Below are 15,186 nucleotides of genomic sequence, written 5' to 3'. Positions count from 1 at the left end.
ACAGAGGGGGGGGTCGGGCATCTTGGAGAGCTTCTCCAACCTCGGTGACTGATTCTATGAGAGCTGCAGCACTCCTGGGTCCCAGCCTGCCCGCGCCGGGGCTCCTCTCTCCTCCCTTCTCCACCACCCCTGGCAATGGGCGCGGGGCTCTCATGGTGCTCCCACTGTACAGTGGGGTCTCCCAGAACCTGCTGGAGCCACGGGGCTGCCTGTGGCCAGGGTGGGATCGCAGCACTGACGTGGGGCCAGGGGCAGCTTCAGCCGCGTCCAGAACAGAAGCGCACAGCCAGGAGAGGGTGTAACAAAAATAGCCTCCCCGGAATTTATTGGTTTCTCCATCGATACAGCCGCTGCTCCCCCCCCTCTTATTTACACGGGTTCTTCAGTACGTTAAACGGAACGGTTAAAAGTATAAAAGCTGGTGCTACCCAAACCCTAACGTCAGAGGGAGGGAGAGGAGGCAGGAGGTGTCGGTGCTGGGGCTCACAGGAACCAGAAGCACTTGCGCCGCGACTTCTTGGCGTCCAGCTTAGCAGGGGGTGAAGGCTCCTGCCGGGCGGGGGGGACGGGCCCCGGTGTGGGGCTGCCGTGCGCCGCGTCGCCCTCCATGTGGCTCAGCACCCGCTGGAAGCGGCCCTCCTGCTGCCGAAAGTCGTGCTCCACGCTGCGGGGAGAAGGCGCGGCGTCACGGCGCTGCTGCGGCGCCGGGGCTGCGGCCGGGGCTCAGCTCAGCCTGCAGCCGCTGCTCCCCACCGCCTGCATGCAGCGCGGCTGTCAGTGCGGCGGGGGCCGGACCCGGGGCCGGGGCGGCTATCATATCGCATAGAATCAGGTCCTGCCCACACACGGCACCGCGCTGCACCCAGAGCACGCAGGGACCCTCGGTTCTGGAGGGACAGACAGACAGACAGCCCTGACCCAATGGCGCTGCCCCCTTCATTCCTACATCAAAGCTGCTCTCGGAGCTGCCCTGCTTTTCCCCTAGCTGTGGCTCCCTGTCCGTTTCTCGCTGTTCCATCCCCTCACCCAAGCTCCGTTGCCTTAAACACCAAATACACCAAATCCCTCCTGCAGAGCTGAGCCGCTGCACGGGCCCTCCCTGAGCGCCGGGAGCTCATCCCCTGCACCCTGGGCTGGTGGCATTTTGGCACCGGGTAGTTTGGTTTTGTGCAGCGGGGGCTGAGTCCCAGAGGTAGGAGTGCAGCAGCACAGGGCTGAGGGGCGATGCTGTGCCCATACCAGGAGGGGTGAGGGCTGGCTGTGTGCCATGGGGGTCTGCTGCAGTAGGAAGCTCTGAGTATTGAGCTGGCCGGGGTGGGAGCCAGGCCCCCGCCCTAGCTGGGGAACAGCGGGATGCTGGGATCTTCGAGACCCCTGAGAGCCCCTGGAAAGGGGTTGTACGAGGCCCTGGGGTTACAGACCCCCACTGCCCTCGCGCCCCCGAGCCCGGTGCAGCCACAGCACAAGGAGGCGGGGTGAGAGTCTGAAATCAATCCTGATGCAAGGCACGGGGGCACCGTTGGTCCGGGTAGGGAAGGAGGGGACGCATCGCCCGCCAGCACCACCAGCTCTCCTGCACGTCCCCGGAGCCCCCCGCTGTCCCCGCAGTAGGCAGGGCACGGGGGGCCACGTGCTGCGATGCTCCCTCACCCGGAAAGCACTTCCATCTCCGAGCAGCCACCTCCCATCAGATCAGCGAGGTGCTGCCGCCGACACCGCACGTGGCTCTGACAGCCGTGCAGCACCCCGTGTCACCGCGCATCACGAGGGCAGCGTTATCCCCAGCTACCTCTAGCAGAAAGGGTGAGCTCGAGCTCGGACAGACGGCCGAGTGCTGGGGGAGCACGGGGAGCTGCTCACAGCGCAGCCGCTGTCCCGCAGCCCCTTCCCGCTGTGCTCTCTGCCCACCCGTCTTCGTTCTGCCCACCCGACCACCGCCGTCCCCCACGGCCGCGCGCACCCCTTGCACAGCACCCGGCGCAGCCCCGCGGAGCGGCCCCCGTCCCGCCGCCCCCCGCTCCGCTCCCACCGTGTCCCACCGGAGCCTTTTCCCCTCACGTGGAGGCAGCGGAGCCCGGCGGGAGCCCTCAGCAGGACCCACCTCCCCAGCAGAGCCATCTCTCCCAGCCGCGGTGCCGCATGGAGACAGCCTCGTCAGACCCAATTAGCGCTGACGGCCCCACGAGCTATCGCGGGGAGTCGGCTCCGGGCTCGGGTGGCAACGAGCCGCCGACGAGAGGCAGCCCCGGCAGGGCCCGGCCGTGCGAGGGGACGGGACGCGGTGGGGGGCGGATCTGGGGCGCCTCCAGCCCCGATGCGCCCGAGAAGCGCGCGCCCTCCGCCCGTGGCGCTGCTCAGGGCCGGCTCTGAGCGCATCACCGCCACCAGCGAGCAGGAGGAGCCGGCGGGGCTCCTGGATCACCCTGCGCTGGGACAGCGTGGGGAGCCTGCCGGCACTGCACCGCTGTGCCGCGTCCAGTCCTCGGGCTCAGGGAGGCATTTCTGCTATGAACAGGGAGCGCGGCGCCGAGTGACGGGGGAGGAAACGTGTGCGGGAACGTGCGCAGGGCGGCAGCGCTGCCCCGTACCTGTAGATGATGCAGGCGCAATCCCGGCACGTCCCGCAGTTGGCGATGTCCTGCCCCGTCCGGTACGAGTGCCGCCTGCAATAGAGCAGCAGTGCGGTCAGCCAGGAGGTCCGGACCCAGGGCCCTCCTCTGCGCCGGCACCGCGGCCAGGAGCCAGGGATGCAGCTCCGCTCCCAGCCCCGCTCCCCGATCCCAGCTCTTCCCCCCTCCTCCCCCCGCAGTGCCCTTTGCAGCCGTGTTGAGCACCGCGAGCACATTTCTCACTTGGTCGCAAACCAGACGAGCGCGGCGGAAGCCCCCAATCCTTTGCATGCCGTCAGCCTCATCTCATCACCACCCCAGAGCTTCACCTCGTGCCCAGGGCCGCCCCAGGACACCCCACACAGGACACGATGGGGGCAGCGGATCGCGGGCAGTGTGGGGTCTGTGCGGGAGCACTGCAGTGCCCAGCGGTGCCCAACAGATGGGCAGGGGGAGAGGTGCCAGCCTCATCACCAGCCTACGCTGGATTTATCTTTTTTTTTTTTTTTTTTGATGTTTTTGTACCAAAGCATCCTCCTCCTCCAGGGAAGGTGCATGGCACTGAAATAAAGCAGAGCTGGCTGATGAGCCCCAAAGGTCAGCTCAGCCCCAGAGCCATCCTCCTCCCTGATCTCTGCAGATCCTGTGCTGGTGCTGAGCGCTCGCCCCATGCGGCCCCACGCAGCACCAGGCTGATGGTTGCTGTGGGAGCTCAGAGCTCCGTGGGCAGCGCCTCAGGCACTATGGGGAAGTGCCCCAATAAAGGCGTTTGGGCCCCCAGCAGATGCCCCCTCCCCACCTCCCCTGGCCCTCAGGAAGCCAAGAAACACCCCGTCCCAAAAACCCGTCACATTTCCCTGCTTAAACTATTTCCTTGTTTCTCGACCTTGATCACAGTTGTTCTCAGCCCACAGAAACTGGGTCTTGTAGTGCACCAAATTATACCTTACAGTTGGGATTATACCAGCACGTAAATTAGATCACGATACCTTTTATATACATACATTAAAAGCACACAGATATGGGTGTGCACACCCAGTGCTGTACAGGTGGCACCGTGGGGGATGTGGGATGTTGTGGGGCACTGTGGGGCTGGTGGCACCGCCGGTGTGTGCAGCCTCAGGGCCAGCCCTGACACTGACACCCACGGCAATGGGGCCGGGCTGTTCCACAGAGGAAGGACACTGGGATCACCCTTTATGGGATTTCCTACTCCTCTCCTTATATCTCTGGGCGTCTTGTTTGCTCATTTGACTGTAGCAGTCTATGGAGCTGAGATCTTAATTAAGCTGCCCACGGTGAAGCTCCATCAGCTTCAGCAGGCAAACTCATCCCGGCAGCAGGAGTGCAGCAGCCCTTCCGATGGGCTCTGCTCTGCTCTTCACAGCCAGGCACGGCACGGCATGGCTGTGGGCAGTGATGGCAGCGGGTGGAGCCGCACTGAGGAGGGGGGCACTGCCAGCCCACGTCCCGTGAGCGTCACACAGGGCAGCGGACCCTCAGCAGCCCTGAAAGGCGAGGGCCAGGCGGATGCTGTGCTGGGGAAGGGGCTCAGCACCGTGCCCTGCTTCTGCGCTCACTGACGTTTCTGTGGGATCCTCCATTAGCCCTGCCCGGAAGGAGGCACTTAGCAGCAGTTTAATTTGGTTAAACAATTAAGCGTGCGCTCAGGCAGGAGGGCCAGGACTCAGGCAGGAGGGCCAGGACTCAGGCAGGTGCCCATCTGGCAGGGCAGAGCTCACCACGGGTGCCACCCGAGCACGGTGCCAGACACGACGTGTGAGCGGCGCTGTGCACACACCCGGCTCAGCGCCCGCAGCACCGACAGCTCTGCCAGTGTGAGGACAAACTAACGAGCTGCCAAGCTAATGAGCTGCCCCGTCACAGTGCCCCAGGCTGTTCCCACACCGTGTGGCCGCGATGCCACCTGCAGCTGGCACGGGTGGTGGTCCCCATCAGTACCGTCACTACTGCTCTTGGGCCACGTTAGACCCAGGCAGTTCATCGACCAGTCGTGTGTGCCAAACCCTGCCCAGCCCCACCGACCCTGCCAAGCCCTGCCCAACCATGGCAAACCATGGCAAACCATGGCAAAGCCTGCCCAACCATGCCAAACCTGACAAATCGTGCCAAATCCTTCCAAGCCCTGCCAAAACGTGCCCCCTGGACAGTCCTCCCAGCATAGGTGCTCATGCAAAGGCTCTGCTTCACTGATAGCTGAGCCAGGGAAATTCTCACGCGTGATTAAAGGGAACATCCAGAGCCATGGCCAGGGCAAACCAGACGGGTTGTGGGGCCTCTCCTGTGGTGCCCACATGGCAGCTCAGAGACCGACCCCTGGATACGGCCCTTCGCTTCCCAGGGTGAGAGCAGGCATGAGGAGCAGTGCACGCCTCGTGCAGCAGGGCAGGCACAGCAGGGGCTGTCTGTCCATAGCTGGGACACACAGTGCCAGGTCTCTGCGCTCACTGACCGATGGGCACAGCAGAACCAAGGGGGCCCCCGCTCCCTTCGTCCTCTGGCTGGCACAGGAGGAGCAAGCCAAGGGCTGGCAGACCTCTACCCCAAGTCACTGTGCCAAGCAGATCAGGATGGCAGCTCTCAGCTGCTCGGAGGGAAGCATGTCCGGGAGGTGACATGGCTCCCATCCTTGGCGTGGCCACCCCTGTCCATCACCAGACCCCCATAGAGCCAAAGCCCCCCCAGAGGTTCTACTCACCCGTCCCGCTGGGCCTCCTTCTTCTCCAGGTCCTGGATGACGTCCAGCAGCACGCGGATGGTTTGCTGGCTGGTCTCCAGCACTCCTTCCAGGGACTGCAGCTGGGACTGCAGGTCCCCCTGTGCCCCCTGTCCCTGAGATGTGTGGCCGTGCTCATCCCCCGCCGCGGCTCCCGGCGTCCCCTTGGCTGCCACCACCATCTGCAGCAGGTCCTGCACGTGGCGTAGCGTCTCCGATTGCTGGGTGCTGAGGCAGGGCTGCCCATGCTGGGGGGGCTCCGGCGTGCGCCCACCGGGCTGCACCGCTGCACTGACGCCGTGGGGGGGTCCCTTGTGCCTCTCCGGAGCTGCCTGCTCGCGGCCGGGCTCGGCAGCCCGCAGCTGGCTGCAGACGTCCTGCGCGTCCGGATGGCCGAGCGCAGCCGGCGCGGTCTCCAGCGCAGCGGTGGCAGAGCTGTGCCAGCCCGGCGCCGGTGGGACGGGTGCTGGGCTGCAGCAGGGCCTCCCCCAGGGCGAGCCGCAGAGCCGGTGCCGGGGTGGCGAGGGGTCGCGGGGGGGGTTGCCCTGAGCTGGCTGGTGGAGGAGGGGCGGCTGGCGGTGCCCGCGGGGCAGGCTGCGCTCCGAGTCGCTGCGGCCGAGCACCCACAGCTCAGAGGAAGGCTGAGACTGGGCGCAGGGCACGGAGGCCGGGCGCTGGGGGGGCCCTCGCCCACCCCGGGGGGTCCCTCCGGGCCGGGCGCAGGGCTCGGCGGAGCGGCTCCCGGCCGACGGGGTGCAGCTGGCGGCGGGGCACCCGGCCGTGCCCGGGTGCGGGGGGCGGGGATCCCTGGGCGGTGGCGGCGGCGCGCGGCACGCTGCGGGGTGCGGGGCGGGGGGGGGGGCGCGCTCGGCTGCGGGCGCCCGCGGGGGAACGGCCCGCGTCGAGGCGGTGGGCGCAGCTCCCCCCGGGCAGCGGGCGCTCCCCGGGACGGCGAGCAGCCCCGCGTCCGCGGCCGCGTCGCAGCCGCTCCCGCTGCGGGGCCGGGGGGCCGGGAAGGGCTTCTGGAGGCTGGGGGAGGTTTGGATGGCAGCGCTGGCGCGGGCCTTCCCGGGCACGGGCAGCGTCAGCGAGCACGGCTGGGCCTGGGGCCAGCTGCGCCGCGAGGCACAGAGAGCCGCCGGCTCAGGGGGGGCCCTGGGGGGCGGCGAGGCACGTGGGGTGTTGGGGCCGGGGGCGGGCGCCGGGGGGGGGCTGCCCTCCACCGGGTCCTTGAAGCGCACCTGCTGCGTGCGGTTGCGCCGGCGCTGCAGGCGGCTCTCGATGTCGGGCGAGTCGCGGTTGAGCAGCACCGAGCGCACCGTCATGGCTTTCTCCTGGCCGCCCTCGCCGGAGGGCAGGGCGTCCCGGCTGAGCATGGCTCACAGCCCCGCCGCCGCGGCCCCTGCGCCGCGCCCGTCCCCGGAGCTGCCCGGGGCGGCGGGCGGCCTCATCCCGCACCGCCGCGCAGAGGGGATGCCGCGCAGGAGGCGGGCGCGGGGCTGCAGGGCATGCTGCCCACCTCCCGCACCTACAGCCCCCGGCACGCGGGCGGCCCGAGCGCCCCGCCCGGCGTCGCGCCTCCCCGCTGGCAGCCCATGGTCCCGCCGACGTCCGCTGCGCTCAGAGCTCCTTGCGCTGAGCTCCGCGGAGCTCCGGATGCCGTCTGGCCCCGTGCATGGCTCCCGGCTCCCTGACCTGCGGGGACAGAGAGAGGCGGGTGACCCGGCCGTGCGCCCGCCGTCCCTGCGGTCCCGGACGTCTCCCGCTGCCCCGCGGAGCTCCCGGCCCCCGTGCACCCTCCCGCCCTCCATCCCGCGTGGCCGTCACCAAACGCAAAGAGACAAGCTTTGATCTCTGGCACTGCCTCCTCAGCACAAAGGGAGAAGGGAAAAAAAGAAACCCCTTTAGCATAAACACGTTACAAGTTCACAGCTCAAATCAAGCAGAAGCAGCCGTTAAAAATAGCTCTGCCTCGCTGGGACTCGGTACTTCGTGTTTGGAGGGTGTGGGGAGCACAGCATGACGGGACGGGCACAGCCCTGGGGCACGGGGAGCTCAGACGTGGGGACGGGTGGATTGCATCCCTGTCCTGCCATCACTGGCACACAGATATGCACGGCTCCCCTCCCCGAGCAGGGAGGGCACAGCTCCTTCCGAGCCCCACCCCAGCTGTGCCCCCACACCAGCACTGAGCCCGCCTGCCCATCCGGCTCTCCTGCCCATACTAATTACCCGCCACTGCCTGGCCCATTGCCCTGCTGGGGCACACAGCACCACGCAGAGCCCCGTGGCACCACGCAGTGCCTGCATTCTGCACCTGGCACCCACCCGCTCTGCAGCCAGCAGAGCCCTGAGCCCCACAGAGGCCCGCAGGGACGGTTGCTTTGCTCGCCCTGCAGCCCTCCTGCCGTCCTGCACCGCCCTGCCTGGTTCTCACTGCAACAGAGCAGCTGTCTCAGCACTGTTGGCCCAGAGTCCCCGTGTGCCGGTCATGAGCTGATGGTGCCAGCTTCCACGCCTGTCCTGGGACCCAGCAGGAGCTCAGTGAGCACCCAGCTGTGCCAAAGCAGCGCAGGTGCCACACGCTGCACGTCTCCGCACCCCTCTCTGCTGCCCCTCGCCCAGTGCTGTCAGGATGCTGCTCCATGCACCGCTGTCTCCCAGCTGTGCCAGCACCGGAGGTGTTTGTGAGGCAGGAGGTGATGGGGCATCTCGTTGGTATGGACAGGCCGAGCTGGGGAGTGGGATCACTGCATGGGGCTGGCGTGTGGCAGGGAGGAGTGGACCCGTGCTCACCCCCGGTCTGGGTGGCTGACTGGGATGGGGCAGAGCCGCTGGGACCAGTGGTGTCCAGCGACAGCCGTGCCAGGGCACTGCCACCGAGTGCATCTCCTGCATGGACACGTGGGCGCATCCCTGTGCTGCACCCACCTCCCGCATGCGGGCCGGCTCGGCACAGCCCGGGGAGCGCTCCCAGAGGACGGAGTGCCAGGAGGCTGCCAGGAACTCCCGCAGCCCGGCACAGGGCGAGAGCACTGTGGGCACGATCCAGGCACTGTGGGCACGCGTGGCCCTGCAAACCCACGGCGTGGGCCACAGAACAACCCCAGCACGCTCCAGTGCCCACGCAGCCGACGCGGTGCTGTCAGTCAGCAGCACTCTGCCGAGGCACCCCGCGCCTCCGAACCGAGCACCGCTGGAGATCTGAGGCACGGCACAAGGACAAAGAGAAAGCCAATAAATTATACATGCGCTGACTGCATTTGGAGAACAGTTCTGAGGCTGTCAGACACCAAAAGCTTGGACCCTCCCGCTCGTCCTTCTGCATATGCATTACGGTACGGCCAGGTTTAGTGCTGTGCTCAGGCTCTGCTTCTGGCGCTCCTGCATCTCCCACTGCTAATAATGAACCCTGATGGGGGCTGAGCCAGGACCACGCGACCAAGCGGCTGCTGCATCTCACGCACCCCCTGTACCAGAGCTGAATATGAAGGAAACATCTCTGCTGACAGATCCAGCTGGAAGCACAGCTCCAGGGACATTTTGGATGCGCAGAAAAGGCCACTGGGAGAGGCTGTGCAGGAAGCACAGGCACCCAGCGCTCAGCACATCGGGGCTCTCCAGCTGCTCTCTTCCAGCATGTTTGTAGGGAGGTGGTGCTCAGGCCCACGCACGCCGATGCGCCGTATCCCACCTGCCTTCCTGTGCCCACAGCTCCTGCACCAAGGCGCCCTATGCGAGACCTGAGCTCCCAGACTGAGGGCACAGGAGTAGAAGTGTCCCTTGTTAATGTCACCTTCCCCAGAACAAGGCACAGATGGCTCTGCTCCTTGCTGAACAACACTGTGAAGCCTTTCTGGGGTCCTAAAACCGCATCAGCCCCTTCAGGGCCGAGCCCAGGGCTGCAGCTGTTCCAGCTGTTCCTCTCTGCAGGAGGACGGCCAGGACCAGGGGAATGGGCAGATGGGAGGGGACAGCTGAAGGTGGCTGAGCTGTCCTCAGGCGCCCTGTGCCTGCAGCCCTCCAACAGTCCCTGCTCCAGAGCGAGCGTGGGGGCTGCTCACGCCATCGCCCCGACCCCGTGCCCAGCACACACAGAGACACTGGTGTTAAGCCTCGGGCTGCACAGTGCCTGAGGCTGCAGCAGGAGGCGGAGAGGAGCGAGCCATCCCAGCGCTCTGCTTCTGTCTGTGCGCTGTGGGCACGGTGCACAAGGGGCTGGGAGTCCCTGTGCCCAGCTGTGCCAGCAGAGCCGTGCTGAGGAGGGCAGGCTGGCCCTGCCCACCTGCCTGCTTGTCCGACCAGAGCGACGTGCACAAACACGGAGCAGCCGCTCCTGGAGGTGAGGCACCACCAGAGCCGTGGGCACCGCTGTGCGGCGGAGCAACCCAGCAGGGAAGCCTCAGTGCCACAGGGCCTTCTCCTCTCCCAGATCCGGACGTGATGGTGGCATCCAGACCTCAGGAGAGCTGTGGGACGATGCAGTGGAGGTGGAGGGGCGCGGGGACCACCAGCACAGCAGCACCGAGGGCAGCAGTGGGACGCGCTCAGAGCCTGATTAATGACAGCTGAAGGACGGCAGCGCACACCAGCCGTGCCAGCCTGCACGGGGCTCTGGGAAACACAGCTCATCAAACCCATTTGCTGTCTGTTTTGATGAGATTCCCAGTTTGGTCAACGAAGGTAAAAGCCTTCTTAGATCTCTGTAAGGCATTTGACATTTTCATGGAGAAACCAGAAAGATATGAAAGCAATGTGCCACACATTAAATGGATTAAAGCCAGGCCAACCAGCGTGTCTCAAGTCATAACCATCCAGCACGCAGCACCAAATAGCCGTGCTGCTGGCCAGGTCCTGCAGAGGGGCATTGAGCCCCGCAGTAATGCTGGAGTCAGTGACCTCGAAGAGGAAAAGCCAGCACTGGCAGTATTTGTGGATGATGTGGAGACTGAGAGAGGGATAAGGAATGAGAATGACAAATACGGTGTCATGTGGGCATCAAGGAAAGAGCGCTGCAAGACAGCAGTCTCAGCGGTGGGAAGCGGCTCTGCTCTGCAGCCTCACAGATCAGTGCAACAGAACCGTGCCCGAGAGCCAGAGGTCATCGCTCCCAGATGGGGAAGGGCCTTCCTGAAAGGTGAGGCCATTCGGTGCCAGAGCAACTTGGACAAGATTCAGGTGGTGATGGATGCTCTCCTGACAATTATTTAAGGTCTGAGTGTTTTCCTCCTCTTGTTCAATTACAAGCAGTAGATCATATCAAGTGATTTATGGACAAAACCAGATGACGCCACCATAATGCAGTAAATGACAGGAGCACCTCAGCGCTGGCGCTCCGGCTGCACAGGATGCTCGGGCAGAGGGGATGGGTGTCCATGGGCTGATTGGCACCTGGAGCCATGGAGGCATCGGGGGTGGGGTCCCCACCTCCTGGCCACCGCCACCACCACGGAACTGCAGCGCTGGATCCCACCCTGCAGTCACACTGCCCGGCACACGTGGATCCCCGCTGCCCGGTGCCACCCTGCCCCACTGTGGGTCCCAGCTCCAGGCTCCTCGGGCAGGACACCGAGGACAGGACACACTGCCAGCCCTGCTGGGGGCCCTTCTGCACCCATCCTCCACCTCCTCCTCCTGACGACGTCTGTGGAAGAAGGAAAACCAGAGCAGACACATAAATCTTCTCCTCAAGACGCAGGAAGCCAGGAGATTAGATTTATGAGAGAGGAAATCATCTACTTCTGGAGCTGCAGAGGAGAGTAGCTAATTACCCGCCCCTACTACGGGGTGCGATGGCTCCTCCTGGGACAGAGCCTTTGCTGCCCCCGAGCTCCGACACGGCACGAGGTGCTGCGGCGGTGGGAGGCAGCGGGGTGAGGTGTGTGCTCACAGCCGATGGCAGCAGCCAGGTGCACAGCGCCGCAGTCAGCAGCAGGACTTCATCCCAGCGTGGCTCCAGGAGACTCGGTGTGGCTGTGCTCAGCACGGAGCATCCGCGGGACTCGAGGGTGGATGACGGCGCGTTGATCAGCAACGCCAGCACGCAGCTCCTCACAGAGGCAGCGCCAGCACGAAGCCAGCACGTGCCCTGCCCTCACAGCTGCTCTTGGAGGCCCTTCCATCACCTTGCTTTGGAGACGTGCACACCTCCAGGTTTCCTGCAGGCACCTCATCACGGCCGCTTCATCTCCCCCATCTGTGCCCGGGCCACTGCTGTGCCTTCTCTCGAGCAGCTCTGCTCCCCCTCAGCACAGAGCCCTCGTGTGCCACATCCCACCCCTCCGCGCTCTCACCGTGAGGGCGCACAGCCCTCCATGGCAATGGGTCCCAGGTCCCAGCAGCACCCCTCGCTCCCATTGCCCCTGCAGCGTTTGCAGCACCGTCTCACACACTGCTCCTCACCTCCGTGGCCCAACGGAAACCCTGTCAGTCTGAGGATGGCCGCAGAGTGCCGCGATGGAGCCGTGCACACTCACAGCCAACGCCACGCGGGCGCTGTGGAGGAGCCCCACCAGCACAGCGGCCCCTTTTTGGCTGCAGGTGGAAGTGGCAGCTCGCATGAGCCGAGTGATCCGCGTGCATCCATCTTTATTTAGGTCACTGGCTGAAGGGCCCTGCAGGAAAATGAGTCACACTCCCAGCCCTGGGGCCAGGAGAAGGCAGGCGCTCCCTGTGCCCCGTTGCCAACTGCAGGGTCCTGCAGCCCAGAGATGGGAGCCCAGCGACCAGGGAAGAGGCCACGACGTCCTCCCGGCACCTCCTGGTGCAGTCATCGCACCATCACATCCTTTCTTTCAACCTCACGTGCACGGGTGCAGTTGGACGGGGACTCGATGTGGCTTGGAGGTGCGGCGACATACAAAGCCTTTGCAGGAGGTTTTCAGGAGCCCATAGAGGGCAAATCGTTCTCTGTCTGCAAGGCTAACAGCCGTCGTGGCAGCAGTACCGGTGCCCTCGCTGGGACTGCCTTCACTCCCACCTCTTTGCAGTGCAGAGGAGCGCGGCTGTCGCCATTTCAGACGAGAGGTGTGGAGGCAGTGACCTGCCCAGAGGAGCACAGAGGAGCACAGAGGAGCACAGAGGAGCAGGGAGAGGGGAGGAGGTGGCTTCCCATCCCAGGGCTGTGCTTAATGAGAGCATCGCTGCAGCACTGCTCGGCCTCCTGGGGGTATGGAAGAACAAGGGATGGCGTGGCTGCTGCCTTCCCAGCACATGGTGTGGGCAGTACGATGTTCCTCCAGTCCCAGACACAGCGCTTGCAGGTACAGGGATGTGGGGAATCACCTGACATGAGTCCTGGCCGGAGATCCTGCAGGCTGGGCTGGCTCTGCCCCGAAGTAATACAGGACAAATGAAACAGGACATGGCCTGAAGGCTCGTGGTCATGGGAGGCTCTGTGCGTCGCAAGGCACCTCACAGCTTTCATGGAGGGAAGCATTGCCCCTCACAGAGCCGGGATGGGGCTGCATCTGGAGCCACAGCATCACCAGCAGCCTGCAGGCTGGGGAGCCCCGCAGCTCCTCTGCACACCAGGATGTTTTCAGGCAGCCTCAAGCTGCCTGCAGAGCACATTTCTGGAAGAAGCTGGAAAGGTTCTGCCGCCCAGCATTCGCAGGCAGATGGTCACAATGCTGTGCTTTGTGTGTGCCTGTGCAGGGGGGCTCAGGCCCCTGGGGGGCTGCACGGCCCCATTGCAGCTCCGAGCACACAGCCCTGCATGGAGCAGCGCCCCATCCCAATGCCACACACACACTGCAGCCCCAAGAGCAGCCACTGCTGTGCGGGCAGTGGGAGCTGAGGCTGCTGCGGCTGCAGCTCCCATCACCGGTGCGGAGAACATTGTCTCAGAATACAAATTCCTGCCTTTAAGTGGATTCCCATTGCCATCCAGCAGGAACCCCCCCCCTTTATCTTTATGTGCCTTAGACAACACTCGCTGCCAGGGGAATTTGGGAATCAGTGAGTGTCTTTCTGCGCCACGTGCCTCGGTTTCCCCACCCACAATACAGCCAGGATGATTTGGATCACAGCTACAAGCACACGAACCACACACCGTCCAGAAGCACTGGCTACGACTGAAGCATTGTTACTGCAGATGGAAATGAACCCACTCATTATTTGTGGCCTCTGAGCACTACCATACTATTAAGCAATTATAATAATAATTATAATTCATCAAGAAGATAACCTCTGTCTAAAGGAGTTCCCGTGTTTAAACCCGTTCTGCTGCTCCGCACGCACTGGATGGATTCAGAGTGCAGCAGACACGACTCCCATCGGGAGCTAAGCGGGACCACCGGGCTGTGCCCACTGCTGCCTGGAGCCGCCTGCTGGGCTCCGAGGGATGCAGGCAGCGCACAGCTTGCAGCCAGCATTTCCAGTGTCCAGGAGGGCCCATCCCTGCAGGCCGGCAGAGCTGAGGACCGTGGGCTGACACACCGCTCTCTGCCCCGCCGCGAGCGCGCAGCCACTCACCACCTCGTGCGGGCACCGCTGCACGGCCGGCTCTCAGCCATCGCCCCCGCACCGCCTGCGCTCTGACTGCCGGCCCCGTGCAGACCCTCCTGCTGACCCCCGCAGCCCTGCGGGAGGAGGGGAGCCGAGCAGCCCCGGAGCGCGGTGCCCTCACGTCTCACCCCGCCCGGCTGCTCGCGCGAAGGCCTTGAGCTGAGCGCACGGCGCCGGGAGCAACGTGGGCTGCATCCCTCCCTCCGGCGCCGGCGGCCGTCCCCGCGTCAGCGCGGCGTGCGGTACCCGAAGTGACAGCCCCGGCATCGCGTGTGCGCGTGTCAAACACAGCCCGGCTCCGCTGACGGACGTGTCTGCTAACGAGGGGCAGCAGCGAGGCGGGCGCTGCCGGAGCCCTCCCTGCCCTGCGCCCCCCGGACCGTTCTGCCAGCGGCGGTGCCCCGCGCTCCGGACGGCAGCGAGGAGGGGCTGCGGCGCGGGGCAGAGCCCGGGGGGCTCCGGCGCTTCTCACGCGGCGGATCTCAGCGCCGCGGATTCGCCTCCCCCAAGCACACCCTACCGCCTCCGGCGTGGCCGTGTGCCCCCCGGAGACCCCCGCCCGGTGGCCCCGCGCCTCCCGCACTTCCCGGGGAGCTCCGGCGCGGCGGCGGAGCAGAGGAGCCCCGGGGGTCCCTGACCCCAATGACACCCGGGGCTGCTCGGCGCCGAGCATCGCGCCGCTGCCTCGGGGAGAATCGGGCAACGCCGCCCGAGCACCGCAGCTCCCCCCGGGCATCCCGGCCCCGCGCCCCTCCGAGCACCGCGCATCCCGCGCCGCCACTGGGTCCCGGTCCCGGTCCCGGCCCTGCGATTCCCGTAACGCTCCGGGGCTGCCGGCCCAGGGGTTCCCCGCACCGCCCCGGCCCCCGCGCGCTGCGTGGCCGATCCCCGCGGGGCTGAGCCCGGTCCCGGCCCGGCCGCCCCTTCCCGGGCTCCCCGCTCCCAGCCCCGTACCTGGCGCTCGGCGGCGGCGGTGCAGGGCGGTGTGTGCGGAGCGCGGCCGGGGCGGAGCCGCGCGGGCTCGCCGGTACCGGGAGGAGGAGCCGGAGGGGCGGGGCGGCGACGTGCCCGCCTGCTGGCAGCAGCGGGGCTGGGAGATGCGGGGAACCCCGCCGGACCGGCACCGAACGCCGTCCGCACAGCACGCGGGGACGCACCGCCGTATGCCCAACCCGGGTGCGGGCAGCGCGCACCGGGCGCGTCCTCGGTCCCGTCCCCGAGGTCGTGCCGCCGGACTTTGCTGTGTTGCCCCTTTACTTCCAACCTCTCGGAACGCAGCCCTCAGCCTGCCCCAACCCGGCCGCGCGGAGCACCGGGAGCAGCGGGTGTTTG

General features: G+C 65.9%; 2 protein-coding genes across 8 annotated transcripts in view; one reads left to right on the top strand and one right to left on the bottom strand.

Moving 5' to 3' along the window:
- The window catches only part of LOC100541844 (dedicator of cytokinesis protein 2-like), a 52,738-nt gene that overhangs the window by 26,207 nt on the left and 11,345 nt on the right, over window positions 1-15,186 (top strand). The gene's annotated exons all lie outside the window — the stretch shown is intronic.
- LOC146542042 (uncharacterized) lies at window positions 241-14,891 on the bottom strand. The gene is made up of 4 exons (XM_085215005.1): window positions 14,809-14,891; window positions 5,329-7,041; window positions 2,589-2,663; window positions 241-664 (listed from the first exon to the last, which is right to left on the bottom strand). The coding sequence occupies exons 2-4, from the start codon at window positions 6,720-6,722 to the stop codon at window positions 484-486; spliced, it is 1,650 nt and encodes a 549-aa protein (XP_085071131.1). The 5' UTR covers window positions 6,723-7,041; window positions 14,809-14,891; the 3' UTR covers window positions 241-483.

Source organism: Meleagris gallopavo, chromosome 35, assembly GCF_905368555.1.
Source record: "Meleagris gallopavo chromosome 35, MGAL_WU_HG_1.1, whole genome shotgun sequence".
Lineage (NCBI taxonomy): Eukaryota > Metazoa > Chordata > Aves > Galliformes > Phasianidae > Meleagris > Meleagris gallopavo.
The sequence above is the reverse complement of the archived record's forward strand: the minus strand, read 5'-3'. Positions and strand labels throughout refer to the sequence as shown.

Coding starts and splice junctions, on each gene's coding strand:
- LOC146542042 (XM_085215005.1), bottom strand. CDS start 6,722: ATGCTCAGCCGGGACGCCCTGCCCTCCGGCGAGGGCGGCCAGGAGAAA. Junction 2,664..5,328: donor AAGGAGGCCCAGCGGGACGG/GTGAGTAGAACC, acceptor GCTCTATTGCAG/GCGGCACTCGTACCGGACGG. Junction 665..2,588: donor TGCGCCTGCATCATCTACAG/GTACGGGGCAGC, acceptor TTCTCCCCGCAG/CGTGGAGCACGACTTTCGGC.